The sequence below is a fragment of the Colletotrichum higginsianum genome (assembly GCF_001672515.1).
Source record: "Colletotrichum higginsianum IMI 349063 chromosome 7 map unlocalized unitig_7, whole genome shotgun sequence".
NCBI classification, from domain to species: domain Eukaryota; kingdom Fungi; phylum Ascomycota; class Sordariomycetes; order Glomerellales; family Glomerellaceae; genus Colletotrichum; species Colletotrichum higginsianum.
This window is the reverse complement of record NW_017263917.1, coordinates 2,881,144-2,896,601: the sequence shown is the minus strand read 5'-3', so window position 1 is coordinate 2,896,601 and position 15,458 is coordinate 2,881,144. Positions and strand designations below refer to the sequence as shown.

Sequence of the window (15,458 nt, the reverse complement as noted above, 5' to 3'; positions counted from 1 at the left end):
TCCAGGTTTTTTTTTTTGGAGCCTCCGTCCCAATTTATTGGATATTCTGAAGCTTCAAACGTCCACCAAACATGACCGAACGAAACCACGCCATCGTTTTCGGAGCCGCAGGCCTACTTGGCTGGGCGACTGTCGACCAGCTGCTCTCCAATTACCCCACCGAAGGCTCATTTGACAAGGTCACTGTCGTCATCAACCGCCCTCTGTCTGAGATCGAGTTCTTCTGGCCGAAAGAGTCGGCGAGCCGGCCTTCTCTGCAGATAGTTTCTGGGGTGAACTTGAACAGCACCACGGAGGACCTCACGAGACAGCTGGAAGATAGGGTTCAGGGAGTCAAGAATGTTACCCACGTGTTTTATTTCGGTATGAGACCCTGTGTCTGTGTGTCTTTTTCTTGTGGCTAACCTCTTTGATTTCTGCAGTATTCAACCAGGTCGCTGATGACCACATCCGAGAGTGCGAAGTCAACTGCGGCATCATGCAGAGAGTCGTCGACTCGCTCACGTCATTGTCATCAAACCTCAAGTCTTTCGTCTACCCCGGAGGCACGAGAGTGAGTTGTGATTCCATCGCGTAAACTCGACGGACCAGGCTTACAAGCATAGGGGTATGGGATCTACGTGCCCGGCGGAACTTTTGAGGCTCCATTGAAGGAGTCTATGGCAGACAACCTCTCCGAAGACTACGCCAGGACTGTCGCATACCCGTGGTTCCGTGAAATTCTCGCAAAAGCAAGCGAAGGCAAGCAGTGGACCTGGTCAGAAGTGTGCCCTGACGCAGTCGTTGGTTTTACGCCAAACGGGTCTGGGTTCTCTCTCGCGCTCCACTGGGCACAGTACCTCTCGCTTTACGCCTACAACCACGGGGTTAACGACAAATCCGAGACTCCTGTTGAGGTACCGTTTCCTGGAAACGAAGGCGGTTATAAAAGCCTCTTTACTCCGGTTTCGTCTCGCGTTCTCGGCCGTATCGCCGTCCACGTCTCCTTGAACGGTGAGAAATGCGATGCCAAAATCATCAACATGGCCGACAGTGCGACGCCAACCAGTTTCAGCCAGATCTGGCCAGATCTGGCTGGCTGGTTCGGGCTGAAGGGAGTGGGGCCCACGGGAGACGAGAAGGCATTGAAGCCCGGTGAGTATGTCCAGAAGAACAAACACCTCTTCGAGAGGGAGGGTTTCAGCAAGGCGGTAGTTGCTGGTGTCGGCGGTGGAAGCTCGCAACTTGACAGTGTGGGATACTGGTTGTCATTTGATCGGCAGCTGAGTCTGGAAAGATTGCGAGTGGTAGGGTTCACTGAAGAAAGAGACCCGGTTGAGGGCTGGTTGGAAGCATTCGAGAAATTTAGACAAGCTGGTATTATTATGTAGGTCTATGCATACGGATGTGGCTAGCTAGCTGTTCACAACGATAGGCGTCTGTAAAGCCAAAGGAGGATACGTGTGGTGATTGTTATGCGGGCTTGAAAATTCTTCTATAAAAAGGACTAATGTTGAGATAGAACACTATCTCCTCTCAGAACTTCGGTTCGTCTCTGGGATGGAGGTAAAATTACTCTTCATCCCGTTGCGAATGTTGTCGTACTGAGAGACCGGGTATGAGAGCAAGTTTGGTGATTTCTCGAGCCCTCCTAAACCAGCTGCCATTTTGCGGACGAGGCTTTCGCGGCCAATTTTATCTCCCGTAGCCTCCCAGAACATGGCACCGCCAAGTTCCTTCTTCTTGATATATGCCTGTTTGTACTTTGCACTCTTCATATTGTCAAACGACACCAATTCTCCGGTAGTGTTGTCGTATGAGTATGTTGCTTTAGCCTCGTTGTCGAAAAGAACCTTGGATCTCGGCCGGGGGAGGTCTTTATATAACAAAATACCAGGCTGGCCGAGGGTTCCGTTAGGCACGCCACAGTATGGCTCCCCAAGACCCCGAGTTTTGCTGAATGCCCTTCCATAGAGCGGTATGCCGAGGTTGATTTTCCTAGGTGCCACTCCGCCATTGGCGTAATCTTTGATTGCGCGATCGATGCTGGCTTTCGTGCTCATGAGGTTGGCCTTGTTGCCGAAAACGTTGGATTGATGACCCGTGGTGTTGTCCCAGGGGCCTGCGAAATCGAAGGCCATGAGAGACCAGAAGTCGAGAGACTCGTCCATCGCCTTGAGGTTGAAAGCCCGGTAGTTTTGTGGCCCAGCGGGCGCCGCAAAGCCCAGGGCAAAGTGGTATCCCTCGGCATGCTTCGCGGAGTAATCATCGAGGCCTTTGCGGAGTTCGGTAAGCATCTTTACACAGTTGACGTTCGTCTCGGTGGTATTAGGATATTCCCAGTCGAGATCGATACCATCCATCCCCTTGGATCTCACGGTTAGAAGAGATTGATCTGTCCATCTTTGCGGGACGAGAAACACTCACCCAGTCCGTTACCAGCTTGACGGCGGAGGAAACGAAGTTGGCCCTGCGCGCATCGTCGGCGGCAACCGGCGCAAACTTTGGGGAGAAGCTATACCCGCCAATCGACAGGATGACCTTCATGTTGCGGTTGGCCATCTTTTTGAGATACAATTGCTTGATCAAGCCGTAGGCGTTATTGCCGGGCTCATTGGCGCTGTCATTGCCGAGCGGCTTCCCGGTGTCTGCCCATGGATCGGAGGAGACGCTTGAGACACACGCGTATTAGCACACTTATGCAAGGTCGTATCAATGGCATGTAAGGACTTACACGGTACCGTTGGGCTGAATGTCCGCAAACGCGTAGAGAACATGAGAAATGTCCTCCACAGGGATATTGTCAGGATTGTACCCCGCGCCATAGATGCCCCAGTTCGTCACATATAAAATATTACGATGGCCTTGCTTCACGGTCGAGCTCCCACATGAACGTACCGACGGGGCCACAGCAACAACTCGAGTTACCGTGACAAAGACTGCGACAAGAGTGAGGAGCAACATCGTCACCGGTAGCTATGTGTCTAAAAGACGGACGGAGTGATTTTTACAAAAGTAGGTCGGACCATGAAATTGCAGGGCCTCATATGGAGTATAACGTCGGGCACCCACTTTTCGCCCACCCCCCCATTTCGCCCACCCATAAATGAGGCTATCCCCATCATAACCACCAAGTTCAATTAACTATTGACTTCGTCTAGATGCCACCACAATACAGCTTTCAGCTTCACTAGGTAAATCAGACTCGCTGGATTCATCCGTGATACCCTCTTTTTCGCCAGCCTCAATTTGAGCCTTCTGGATGTCCTTGATATTGGCGAACTTGGTGTTTGGGTCGATCTGGACTGTCCTTCTTTTCCTTGCTGCATTATTGGTGACTTGGGCCTGCAGGAGCTCAAGATTATGCTGGGCAGTTGCCAGCTTATAGGACTGCTCGCTGAAGCCTTTTTTCACCTTTATGAAAAGGAGGCGTTGAGTACTAGCATCATTATCCAGCTCTGTGAATAGCTTCAACTGGCCAGCCAGATCCTTCATCTTCCTTGGCGTCGACCATGCCACTGCAGACGATACAGAAGCCCATCCTTCAGCTCCCCTGCCTTCCTTGACTTCCTCCTTGCCTCCAGACTGCCCTTTGCAGGTCTGATGAGATGATGCTGATGGTGTTGGTGTTGATGGGAGCAGCAGACGACTCATAAGGGGCTTTGCCATAGAAACAGGCCATAGTCCAGTCCATTTCCACCCACTTTTAATGTTCTGGATCGTCATCCCTGCCAGGGCAGCCTTATAATAACAGCCTAGGAAGTTCCTCTTGCCTACAACAGTAGAGTCATTCCAATGACTAAGGTATCCAAGCTCCTTCCTATAGGCTGCCTTTAATGGGCCAAAGACTGACTGATCAAGTGGCTGGAGGACATGGGAGGTATGTGGTGGTAAGAACAATAGATGGATGTTGTTTATATAGCAGAGCCACATAAAGTCCGTCGTTGTATGGCTCCCATGCCCATCCAAGACCAGCAGTCTAACCTCCTCCTTGCCCTGAGGGACAGTCTGAGGGATGAAGACCTTCTGCAGCCATTCAACTGCAGTGGCATCTGTTGTCCATCCATTCTCTGTTGCTGTAAACTGCCAGCCTTCATAAGGGCCAAGATCCAAAGGAAACCACTGCTGCTGGACTGTTATACCCTTATATATAATGAGGGGATGCAGTCTGTGGCCCAGGGCAGAGATGCATTCAATAATAGATACCCATGCCCTTGATCCAGGCTGTTTCTTGCGAACAGACTTCGTCTCAGACATGCCCAGCACCAGCCCATTAGATCCTTGCCCCTCAAGGATACCAGTCTCATCCATGTTGTATCTGTTGGCTGGTTTAATGCTGATGATCTCTGGCATGGCGAGATGCTTGAACCAGTCCCTGATGACCTCAGTAGATGCCCCATTAACACGTCTAGAATCGATAGGGCGACTTCTCTGGACCTTGACTGAAGGATTCCTATTCAGAAAGGCTGTTATCCAACCTTTCCCTATAGGCTCTGTATCCCCCATAGCATGGAGGATCCTCTCTGCGAATAGCTTCACTTGCAGATGGGTTGGAGCAACACCAAGGGCATGCTGAATGCGAATCCATTCAGCCAACTTAGCCTCCTGACCTATAGAGAGTCTCTGATGGTCAGCAAAGGCAAGTTGCCTTGGTTGGCAGCCCTTGATGCGACTGCGAAGTGTTGAACGTGGCACACCCCATTCGATTGATGCTTTCCGGAGGGACTGCCCATTGGCGACTGCTTCCAAGGCCTGATTGACCTCATACTCGGTATATGCGCTCATAAGGGCAAGAAAAAGGTATGCTGAAAAAATGAAGCCATTCGGATAAAAACTGTAAATGTTGTGATGGTTAGAAAAAGGAGGAGGTTGGAGGTTAGGTGTGCTGATGAGGGATTTATGGGTGGGCGAAATGGGGGGGTGGGCGAAAAGTGGGTGCCCGACGTTATCATCTGCAAACCATGGACGCCAGGACATTGCAGGAACGTGGGAGAACCCGAGGGACTTGTCTTCCAAAAGAAGGAAAAGAAAAAAAACAAGCTTCTGAAGGACGCGTCTCTTTTTCTGTTAAGCTTTTTGAAACAGGGAGCTGATGGATTTCTGTCCCTGTTGGTTGGATCTCCCGCTCCTCTTTCGTTTAGCGCACTGGCAGTGCCACGCTGATTCCGGATGGTTGATCCAACCAGAGGAGAGAAGTAGCCCATGCCGTGCAAGTCTGGGGAGTTTCGGGGGTCCAAGGAGAACACATGAGCATCTCTCCGTGGTGCCATTCGCTGAGAAGCACCGAAACAGATACAAACTGCTTGAACAGTGGCAATGGCTAGACGAACCTCGCTTTTGCTCTCGCCATTGCAGAGAAAGCCTCGACTGCTGCCCGCCATTTGCATCTGGATTGTTGTCGCGTTTCAACCCTCAAAGCTTGTCGGCCTCGTCGACCTCTCCTAGAGCTTTGTCTCCCTATCGAAGGAGACAGCCTTTTCTTGCTGAAGACCTATCACACTTTTGGCTAAAGATGAAGAGACTTTGCAGGGCGGTTCAGACCACACGAGCAATCTGGAAATATTCGGGCAAGTTCATTGGCCTGTGTTCAACGATGCTTTGCCAGCAAGGTGAGTAGATACGCACAAACTACCTGGGAAAATGTCATCTTCGTGAATCTATATCATGCTCGTCAGTCAAGCCATCTCACGTGTTAGAACGGAGCAGCCGAACCCACAACCCCGTCTTGTTGGTACGGGTTTCCAAGTCACACAGAAACCGGTTGGTCTATCAATATCCATGTCCTACAGAGACGGCCTCACTGTGGATTACTAAAATAAGTAGCTAATGGAAAATAAGAACTTTCACTATGTCTTTTGTATTTAAGTATTGCATGTAGATTAGGTATTTTAGAGCATGTATAAGGGTTGTTCATCTAGTTTTCAAGTCATCTTTCTTTTCGAGACTCCAAGTCGAAACACCATGTCAAATATCTCGTACATAACAGCTAGGTAGGTCTCTTGTTGCTTGAATTTCAGATGATTTGGTTATAGAAACATTTAATTTTTTAAATGGAATTGACAGCATGACCCAAGTTGTCTTCGAGCCAGTCATGGCAGCGGTGTGACACCTGATTGAGACAGCTCCAGAGCATATGCCCCAGAAATAACGATGTGTCATCAAAACGGTAAAACAATAAATAATACACACATCAGAACAGCTCCTCGTGATAGAATGTGGGGGTGGGGGTTGGCTCCATGTCCCCTAATCATCTCGAACGGCTTTCTAAGCTGCCGCGGGGACGTCGAGCAGATGCCCCCTGTCCCTTCTCCACACACAATGCCGACCACGCGGACGCATGTCATGTCTCGTTCGGAGGACTTCTCCTCATTTTGCTCCTTACGACCGGCTCCAGAGGGACCCGGGATTTTCGCAAACTACAAACACCTGTCAAGGCACAGCAGCGAGCCTCACCAGACGAGCTTGCGGTATCGGCCATGTCAAAACGCAGCTGGTCGGATGCCAACGAGGGCATGGAATTCATGACGGTGGGACCTTTATCTCCTTTGCTGTGTCCTTTACGCAACATGCTGACTGGCCACGGCAAACCTCAGCTGATCACGGCTGGAAATGGCGAGCAGTCGTTTCCGCAGATATCTCGGAAAATCAAGGCGTGTGCGGCGTGCCGAAAACACAAGGTCTGCAGGCTTGATGGGCCCCTTTCACGGAAAGTCTTGTGACTAAACCAGACTTTGCAGATAAAATGTTTGATGGACGAGAGTGGCCCGCCATGCCGTCGATGTGCTGAACGAAATCTGGGTTGCGTGCTGGGGAAGAACTTGCAAAGCATAATCGACGAGAAGACTCAGTAGGAGAAAGCCCCGCGTCGGATGTTGTAATCAGATGAAATGTTAACATTCTTGCAGATACAACGAAGCCCTTCTCCAAGACATCGAGAACCTGCACAACACACTCAAGGAAGTCTCCAAGAAAGTCGGTCTACCTGAACCCGCTGCTCTTCAATGTTCAGCGCTGCAGAAGTCCGCGGAGTCGCCCTCACAGCCAACCCGTTCGGTCCATGGCGTGAGCGGGAACGGATACCGTCTAGGAGTGTCCGTGCAAGACAACCACGGTCCATCTTGCGACAACTCGCCCAAGATCTCACCAGAAGACGAGAACCTCCCCCACGTACCGATTCATTCACTCTACGCCCTTACGAAACTGAGAGCTCTGAGGTCACCAGACGCCCCGGAGGGTCACTCGAGCCCTGCTCGGGACGATTTCATCTCCAGAGGCGCCTTGCAACTGGAAGACGCTGAGCGTCTTTTCCGCCTCTACCGAGACCGTCTCGATGCCTTCATGTACGGTGTTGGGTGCAAGTACCAACAGCTGGAGGAGCTGAGACGCAAGAGCCCGATCCTGACCGCGGCAACTTTGACCGTCGCCGCTCTTCACGATCCCCAGTCCAACAGCTTGTACGGTATTTGCAGCTCAGAATTCCGCACCCTAACGGAACGATCCATGTTCGACCGAAGAGTCAATCGTGACTATCTTCGCGCCATGTGCGTGGCGTCGTACTGGCTGAGTGACGTGAGCTGGATGCTTTCGGGGTACGCGATACGAAGAGCGGCCGAGTGCAACTTGCACAACAGCTACACCCGCGCCATCGAGGAGAAGAGTGAGGAGGCCGCCGACGGGGCGCGCTTATGGTACATCCTCAACATCTGCGACCAACACCTTGCCACTCTCTATGGGCGGCCTGCCATAGTGCAGGAAGACTCTTCAATGCAACAGTGGGAGAGCTTCCTAAAGTCTCCCATGTCGACCGAGGAGGACAAGCGCCTGGCAAGCCAGGTGGCCCTTCTTGGAATAATCGGCAGCATTAGGGAGTTATTCGGCCCTGACAAGGGCCAACCGACGCCGCGGGCCTATGTTCATCAGATCACTCACTTCAGCAAACAACTGGACCACTGGATCAAGCACTGGTCAGAAACTTTGCCAGGTGAGTTGTCAACTGATAGTCGACTTGCAAAAGAGAATTTCATTCTGATACTTTGCAGAACAGTATCAACACATCGGCCGCTTCCCTCGAAAGGGGGCATTGTTACACTTCCATTTCGCAAAGCTTCACCTCTACTCGCACATCTTTCGAGGCCTCTCGGGCGACAGCCCGATACCCCATCACTTCCTCGACTGTGCGGCATCGGCCATCTCCGTCGCGACCTCCACGATCGACTTCATCATCACCGATCCGGATGTCGCGGCCGGGGTCGTGGGGATGCCGTCCTACCTGCACTGCATGACTGCCTTCGCGTGCATGTTCCTGATCAAGGTCGCGGTCAAGTACGGCGGAGACCTCGTCGAGCCGCAGCGCGTATGGGGCCTCACGACTGATCTCGTACGGCACTTTCGGTCTCTGCCGGCGGGCCGGTGGCATTTGGCGAATCTCATGGCGCCGGGCCTTGAGCGTATGGTTGCGACGCTGAAGCCCGGTTCATCGGGCGAGCCTGGTCACCATCACTCGCACGTCCAGACTGTCAACACTGGGGATCGTCTCAATACCAACGGCGTCATCGATGCTCAGGTTTCGGGTTCGAATGCGGATGGAACTTTGATGGGCCCCGAAGGGGAATTCTTCTTTGACTACGACATGAGTTTTGGGCTGTCTCCGGTCTTCCAATTCGACATGTCGTCCTTGAACACCGATACTCAGACTATGACTGGCCAAGATTTCACCCAAGTTGACTACCAAACGACAAGGCCTGGCATTTGATCACAATCGAGTATACCTCACTTGATGTGGAGTATGATAGGTTTAGATGGCAAACAGATGACCGATGAGGCATTGGCTGACGAATCTAATGGCTTTATACGTCCTCTATAGACTAATCATGTGGAACTACATCCCTTGAATGCTCCTTGGTCTGTATTCGCTTTCCAGGTATTGACACTCCTCTTCGGTCAACTTCAGCTTGAGTGCTTCTATTGTCTCTTTGATCCTCCTTTCCGAACTCAACCCCACAATGGGCCAACATCCCTTCTGCAATACCCAAGCAGTCGAGACTAGAGCCATGCTGACGCCCCTCTTCTTCGCAATCTCTTCGACGCGGTTGACAATATCAAGATTGGCGTCCGCGAACCACGCTTGCGTCTTCTTATCCGTCTGGCTTCTCAGTGATGTCCCCTCGCCCTCGTTGGAGAGAGGCTTTTCGAGCAAGCCGCGCGCAATGGGCGACCACGGAATCACTCCGACTCCAGTCGCGCGGCAGAAAGGCAGCATCTCTCGCTCTTCCTCGCGGTACAGCAAGTTGTAGAACGGCTGCATCGAGATGAACTCGGTCCAGCCGTGTGACCGGGCGATGTACTGCAGGCGGGAGAACTCCCATGTGTACATGGACGACGCTCCGATGTAGCGGACTTTCCCGGACTGTACGACGTCGTGCAGGGCTCTCATGATCTCCTCGGGCGGCGTTTCTCGGTCCAGACGGTGGATCTGAAGGACATCTACCATCGAGACGATGAGTTTCACTACATCGGCCTGAAGAACCCAGTCAACTCACCGATGTAATCCGTCCCGAGACGCTCCAGGCACTGGTCGACAGCGTGAAAGACGTGCTTTCTGCTCAGACCCATCTGGTTGACCAGCGGACCGTCATTGACGCTGGCGGGCCGGGACTCATCGTCCATGACCGGGTTGAAGATCTTGGAGAGGATCACGACCTTCTGCCGCGGGATGTTGAACTTCTTGAGCGCTTTGCCAATGATGACCTCAGACTGTCCGTTCGAGTACGTGTCGGCCGTGTCCCAGGTATTGATGCCGTTGTCGTACGCGGCCTTGAGCAGCTGCAGCCCCTCTTCCTCGTCGAGAACCCATGGCGAGCCTTCCCACTTGGACGAACCAAAGGTCATGCACCCCAGGATGATCTTGGAGATCTTGAGGCCAGTGTTTCCGAGTCTAGTTCAGGGCCGTGTTAGGGGCTGGAAGCCTACGATGATATGCGAAACCCCATCAAGGAGATTTGGGAGCGCACGAAGGACATTCTGTGTGCAGGACGCGTTGCGTACGACTGTTGAAATGTTATGCGATAATTGAACTTACCTGACGTATTCCATTTTGAAGCTGTCATGAACTTTGAGTTGAGTTACAGAAACAGTAAAGTCACTTAGAGCAGCGAATCACCATTGCCAGACTCTGCCAATTTTCGAGGTTTTTGTTTGCATCGTCGCATCATCCCACATCGCTCCGCGGCCTAAACACCTCTCCATCTTGCTCCTCATTCTGATGATTCTACACCCCTGTCACCTCCAACAGATCCCCGGTCCCGGTGCGGGGAAAACGCCCCTCACGGATTTGAAGAGGTGGGACCATCGGCATTCTCACCGACGCCCGATGTAGACGCCTTTGCATCGGCCACTTGTCCGGCCTACAGCTCCAAACCTTTCAAGACTTGCATATTCGCCCGTTTGTAGCCGGTTACGTTCGGTAAACTCGCAGGAAAGATGAGGAGAAGCCCGAAGACGTAATTCGTCCCGGCCAAGAACCCCCTCATGGAAGATGTGGAAGGGCAAACAGCGAGGTCGGACGGTTAAAGCCGAGAGCTGCATGCACGATCACGCTCATGGTGCCATAAACGCCTGGCTTTTGTTGAACAGATTTGGTTGAGCGTCTTGCTAAGAAACACATAATCGAAGCACCGCCAAAAAAAAAAACCCCCCAAGGCACCTCAAGAGCAGCAAAGATGTCCAACGAAATTCTCGTCACAGGCGCGGCTGGCTTCGTCGGCCAGGCTCTCATCAGCGCCCTCGTCAAAGCGAACCCGTCCACAACCCTTGTCGTCACGGATGTCATCGAGCCCCCGATCCCGGCCGACGTGGCGGGGGAGGGCAGCAGGATACACTCGCTCAAGGCCGACCTCACCGACCCGGCAGCCGTCAGCTCCTTGCTCTCGAGGCAGTTCGCGGCGGTGTACCTCCTGCACGGCCTCATGTCTGGCGGAGCTGAGGCGAACCTTGACCTGGGTCTCAAAGTCAACCTCGACTCGGTCCGCGCCGTCCTCGACCATCTCCGCAAAAGCTACCCGGGGACGACCGTCATCTTCACCAGCTCGTGTGCGGTCTATGGCCCCCGCCAGCCCGTCATCGAGAGCGAGACGGTGCCGAAGCCGAAGACGTCGTACGGCACGGAGAAGCTCATCGTCGAGTTGTTAGTCGAAGATTATTCGCGTCGTGGGCTTATCGATGGCCGCATTGTCCGACTCCCGACGGTGACGGTGAGGCCCGGTGCACCATCCGCCGCGGCGTCCAGCTTCGCTTCCGGTATCGTCCGCGAGTCTCTCAAGGGCGTCAAGAACATCCTGCCCGTCAGCCGGGATCTCGAGATTTGGGTCTGCAGCCCCGCAACGGTGGTCAAGAACCTCGTCAAGGTCAAAGACGTCCCGAAAGAGAAGTTTGGGGACTCGAGAGTCGTCAACCTGCCCGGTATCACGGTGACGGTCCAGGAGATCCTCGACGCGGTAGAGAAAGTCGGCGGCAAGGAGGCGCTGGCGCAGATTGAAGAGAAGAGGGACCCGGCGGTTTTGGCCATTGTCAACACGTGGCCAGCCCGGTTTGATGTTAGTAGAGCCTACAGTCTGGGTTTGGAACCGGATGGGCCGATTCTGGAGGCTGTTGAGGCGTTTTCGAAGACATTGGAGGCGTAAGAAAGAGCCGTGATAGAGACGGTAGAAACATGCAGGTCTCGACTCAAGACAGAATCTATCTCCCTCATTGAAAACTTGTTAAAACATGCGAAAATTTAGGCTTTGTGGAAACACAAAATATCAATCTTTGCAGTTGCCTTGTTTCGAAGAATTGATTGATCTCTCACTGTGTCACCATATTTCATTCTTCGACATCAGAAACAAAATGATCAATAAATATAGCAAATGATCTTTTTTATAGAAAAGATTGGCTGGACCTTTTGAAAAATTTACAACACTTATTGTAGGCTAGCATCATGGAAACATTTTCTAAACAGGAGGACCAACGATAATCTACTGATCAACACGTCAAAGCTTCGACCGTGGTCTTCCCAAAGGCTTCTTTTGTCTAGCTCGGTCCTCCGAAACCACCAAGTACTCGACATCCAGAGTGTTCACCATTGCAGGAGTTGCCTGCCTAAGGCTGGTGATACCGCAGAGCCTCATTGAGGTTTCAAGCTCGTCTTTAAGGACTATCGATAAAAGAATTACTAGTCAGCAGCTGTCTCCTTTCAATTCTCGACTCAAACAACTTACTCTGTGAAAGATGCTCTACGCCTGGCTGGCCGTAAACAAGAGAATACAGGAACGGCCTGCCCACACCGACTGCTGTGGCACCAAGTGCAATGGCCTTCAGTATATCCGACCCCCGCTCAAAGCCACCGTCGATGTAAACCTCTAGCTTGTCGAAAACCTCAGGACACTGCTCTCGAAGTTCGAGCAGGACAAGAATGGAGGCTTGCGAGCTATAACCGGGGCGATGTCAGCGCGTGTTTACTCATATCATGATTCAGCTTCGGAAACCCACCCATCCAGAGATCGACCCCCGTGGTTGCTCAAAAGTACTCCATCCACACCATACTCAACTGCTAACCTGACGTCATCCGCCGTCTGAACGCCTTTAAGCACAATGGGAACGCCGCTGGCTTCTCTGATCCACGAGAGGTCCTCCCAGGTGATGGACTTGTCAATATACTGAGCCATTAAACGTCCAAGACCGCTGCCCTTCTTATCTTTGCTGCTTTCGGCGCCGCTGATGGCAGCTCGGATCGTGCCTGCTTGGGCGGCACGCTCATCCGCCTCCCGCTTGCCGGGGACAGGTGCGTCCACGGTCACAAAGACGGCCTTAATACCCAGAGCACGGGCAGAACGAAGAATCTCTATCGTCTTGTGGCGTTCGGAGTTGATGTAAAGCTGGAAGAAGAAGGGCTGCGTGGGCGGAGCAGCCGAGACGATGGACTTGAGAGTGTAGGATGCATTGCTCGAAATCTAGATTCCCAGCCATCAGCTCCATGGTCCGGTTTTGAGACACGTACGCGCTTACACATTGAATGATGTTCTCATTTGCCGCTCCTCGACTCAGGGCCAACTCGCCGTCAGGATGCACCAGCTTCGCCATGGCGGCGGGCGAGATGAAGAAAGGGGCCGAGCTCTCGAAACCCAAGATAGTCGTCCTCATGTCGATGTGGGAAACGTTTCTCAGGATCCGCGGCCGGATCATGATACGTCTTACAAGCTCCTTGTTGTTCTTGTGCGTTATGAGGTCCGTAGCTGCAGAAGAGTAGAAAGCCCAAGTCTTCGGCGTGAGTGCTTTGGAAGCGACATCCTCGAAATCCGGCGCCCCGATTATGGAATCGAGTGGCGGTATGGCGTTCTGTCCTTGAGTAGACGTGGATGCTGCTTGCACAGTCTCTGCAGATGCTTTTGTTGTGCCGTTCGTGCCACCTGACTGTGATGAAGCTGCAGGAACGTCTGGAGTGGCGTCTTGCAAAACCCCGACGAGCTTCTCGTCAGGAAGCTCCTCGAGGATGTCTGGTGCGTGGACCTCGTCAAAGATCTTTGTGGCATTTGAACCGGCACACTTGAGAAGGACTGAGCGGTGTCTACGGTAAGTAACCTGTATATTGGTTGCAAACGCAAATTGTCTTAACTCACCCGACGGACCTCCTGGGTGGTCATTGATGAAGTCAGTGATATCCCAGACTTTCGAGTGCACCGCTATCCAACAATCCGCCTTGGTGTTGTGCTTGCTGAGATCAGTCAAGCTGATCGTGGCTCGCTCCGGTTCCTGAGTCTTGGTCGTCATTGCGTTTCAGGTTCCGCGTGTAAGAGCTTTCTGGTATCTCTGTGAATTGCCGAGAATAGCAAGATGGCTAGGTCTTTCTTGAGCGGACGATATTGCCTGTGTTCGCGTGAGATAGTTGCTACAGCCACCATCAAACCCTATTATCCCTTGATTATGTCTGTCTGAGCCTTGACCGCCCTGAATGAAATGGCCGTCCAAATCACGGCATCCCGGCATAGTCGGAGACGACCCCATTGCTTGTGCACTCCGCACTCCACATGCACGCCCCCCTCCACGTATCGGCATTCTCGCCGATGTGGACCATGACACAATGGCAAACGGCGTACAACTTTGAGTAGCAAGATGTCCTTTCCTTACGAGAGCCATACGCAGGTCATTTGAATGGCTGGAATTGGGATCTCAAGAGGGGCTCGACTTCTCTGCGTGATCGGCATGTAACCCGGCTCGTGGCAACACATGCAGAGGGAGAAAGAAGGCAGCCGAGGGGCATTCTAAATCTGTTGGTCTCCACATCTTGGGATTTGGAGGGGTTATCATGAGCGGTTGGCTTCCATCGAAGCTAATTCATACCCTCGTCTCTGTCACTGTTTGATCACTCGTTCCAGTGTAGACGAAGCCGGCTGTACTACCTTGTACCAAATACCGTTATTCTATTCCTCCCTCCTCTAATCATCTCTCCAACATGACTTCCAGCTCAATCCCCCCAAAATCGACCCCTCTTCCGGCCGGGGTTTACACCCCAGTCGTCACCATCTACAAAGCTGGCGACCCCGAACAGCCCGTCGACCATGATGCCATGTACAAGCAGTGCCAGGCGCTGGTTAAGGCCGGCATGCATGGCCTCGTCTACTCGGGAACCAATGGTGAACTCTGTCTTCTCACCTCCGACGAGCGCAAAGCCATCGTCGAAACCGCCGTCCGGGCCGTCAAAGACCTCGGCAAGCCAAACTACCCGATCGTCGCCGGCATCTCAGCGCAGTCGACGCGCGAGGCCATCATCAACGCCAAAGACGCAGCATCCGCCGGCGCAAACTTTGCGCTTCTGTTGCCGCCCAGCTACTGGCCCAAGGCACTCTCCGGCGAGGCGATATTGGGCTATTTCCGCGACGTCGCTGACAACTCGCCCATCCCCATCGTCATCTACAACTTCCCCGCCGTGACATCCGGCGTAGATCTCGACTCGGACCAGCTTGCTGCCCTGGCGTCGCATCCCAACATTGTGGCTGTGAAGCTTACCTGCGGCAACGTGGGCAAGGTGACCCGGTTGGCGAGCCAGTTCAAGCCTGAGCAGTTCGGCGTCTTTGGCGGCAGCAGTGACTACCTACTGCCGACACTAGCTGCTGGAGGAAGTGGCTGCGTGACGGGGATGGGCAACATCTTCCCGGCTTCCACGTCGGCCTTGTATGATTTGTGTAAGGCCGGAAAGGCGGAAGAAGCCTGGAAACTCCAGTACGCCGTAGCAAACGCGGAATGGGCGTGCAAGAAAGGAATAGCCCTCACGAAATTCGGCGCCTGGCACTTCTTGGGCCGCGAGATTGGAGTTGCTGACGAGTCCTCTTGGGAGATGAGGAGGCCGTATCTGCCGTTGGGCGACGCCACGAAGAAGTGGGCTTTGGAGACGTTTGCGGCGCTTGAAGCCACCGAGAAGCAGAGATCATGGGGCAGCTAGATATAAT

General features: G+C 52.9%; 7 protein-coding genes across 7 annotated transcripts; 4 read left to right on the top strand and 3 right to left on the bottom strand.

Annotated features, from left to right (window-relative positions):
- Positions 1-71: 71 nt before the first annotated feature.
- Positions 72-1,370, top strand: CH63R_10581 (Sirq protein; the record flags this gene model as incomplete). Its single annotated transcript, XM_018305555.1, has 3 exons — positions 72-363; positions 423-553; positions 606-1,370. The coding sequence occupies 3 exons, from the start codon at positions 72-74 to the stop codon at positions 1,368-1,370; spliced, it is 1,188 nt and encodes a 395-aa protein (XP_018154979.1).
- A 135-nt stretch (positions 1,371-1,505) lies between these two features.
- Positions 1,506-2,943, bottom strand: CH63R_10580 (Chitinase 1; the record flags this gene model as incomplete). Its single annotated transcript, XM_018305554.1, has 3 exons — positions 1,506-2,345; positions 2,407-2,650; positions 2,714-2,943. The coding sequence occupies 3 exons, from the start codon at positions 2,941-2,943 to the stop codon at positions 1,506-1,508; spliced, it is 1,314 nt and encodes a 437-aa protein (XP_018154978.1).
- A 3,272-nt stretch (positions 2,944-6,215) lies between these two features.
- CH63R_10579 (Zn 2cys6 transcription factor) lies at positions 6,216-8,731 on the top strand (the record flags this gene model as incomplete). The annotated part of the gene is made up of 5 exons (XM_018305553.1): positions 6,216-6,506; positions 6,573-6,656; positions 6,717-6,826; positions 6,885-7,960; positions 8,019-8,731. 5 exons carry the CDS (start codon positions 6,216-6,218, stop codon positions 8,729-8,731), a joined length of 2,274 nt encoding a protein of 757 aa, XP_018154977.1.
- Positions 8,732-8,857: 126 nt separating this feature from the next.
- Positions 8,858-10,071, bottom strand: CH63R_10578 (Voltage-gated potassium channel subunit beta-2; the record flags this gene model as incomplete). Its single annotated transcript, XM_018305552.1, has 3 exons — positions 8,858-9,462; positions 9,519-9,913; positions 10,058-10,071. The coding sequence occupies 3 exons, from the start codon at positions 10,069-10,071 to the stop codon at positions 8,858-8,860; spliced, it is 1,014 nt and encodes a 337-aa protein (XP_018154976.1).
- A 626-nt stretch (positions 10,072-10,697) lies between these two features.
- Positions 10,698-11,657, top strand: CH63R_10577 (NAD dependent epimerase/dehydratase; the record flags this gene model as incomplete). Its single annotated transcript, XM_018305551.1, has 1 exon — positions 10,698-11,657. The coding sequence occupies one exon, from the start codon at positions 10,698-10,700 to the stop codon at positions 11,655-11,657; it is 960 nt and encodes a 319-aa protein (XP_018154975.1).
- Positions 11,658-12,005: 348 nt separating this feature from the next.
- Positions 12,006-13,782, bottom strand: CH63R_10576 (Cytochrome b2; the record flags this gene model as incomplete). Its single annotated transcript, XM_018305550.1, has 5 exons — positions 12,006-12,169; positions 12,234-12,442; positions 12,505-12,965; positions 13,021-13,568; positions 13,632-13,782. The coding sequence occupies 5 exons, from the start codon at positions 13,780-13,782 to the stop codon at positions 12,006-12,008; spliced, it is 1,533 nt and encodes a 510-aa protein (XP_018154974.1).
- A 682-nt stretch (positions 13,783-14,464) lies between these two features.
- CH63R_10575 (Dihydrodipicolinate synthase) lies at positions 14,465-15,451 on the top strand (the record flags this gene model as incomplete). The annotated part of the gene is made up of 1 exon (XM_018305549.1): positions 14,465-15,451. The coding sequence occupies one exon, from the start codon at positions 14,465-14,467 to the stop codon at positions 15,449-15,451; it is 987 nt and encodes a 328-aa protein (XP_018154973.1).
- Positions 15,452-15,458: the final 7 nt, after the last annotated feature.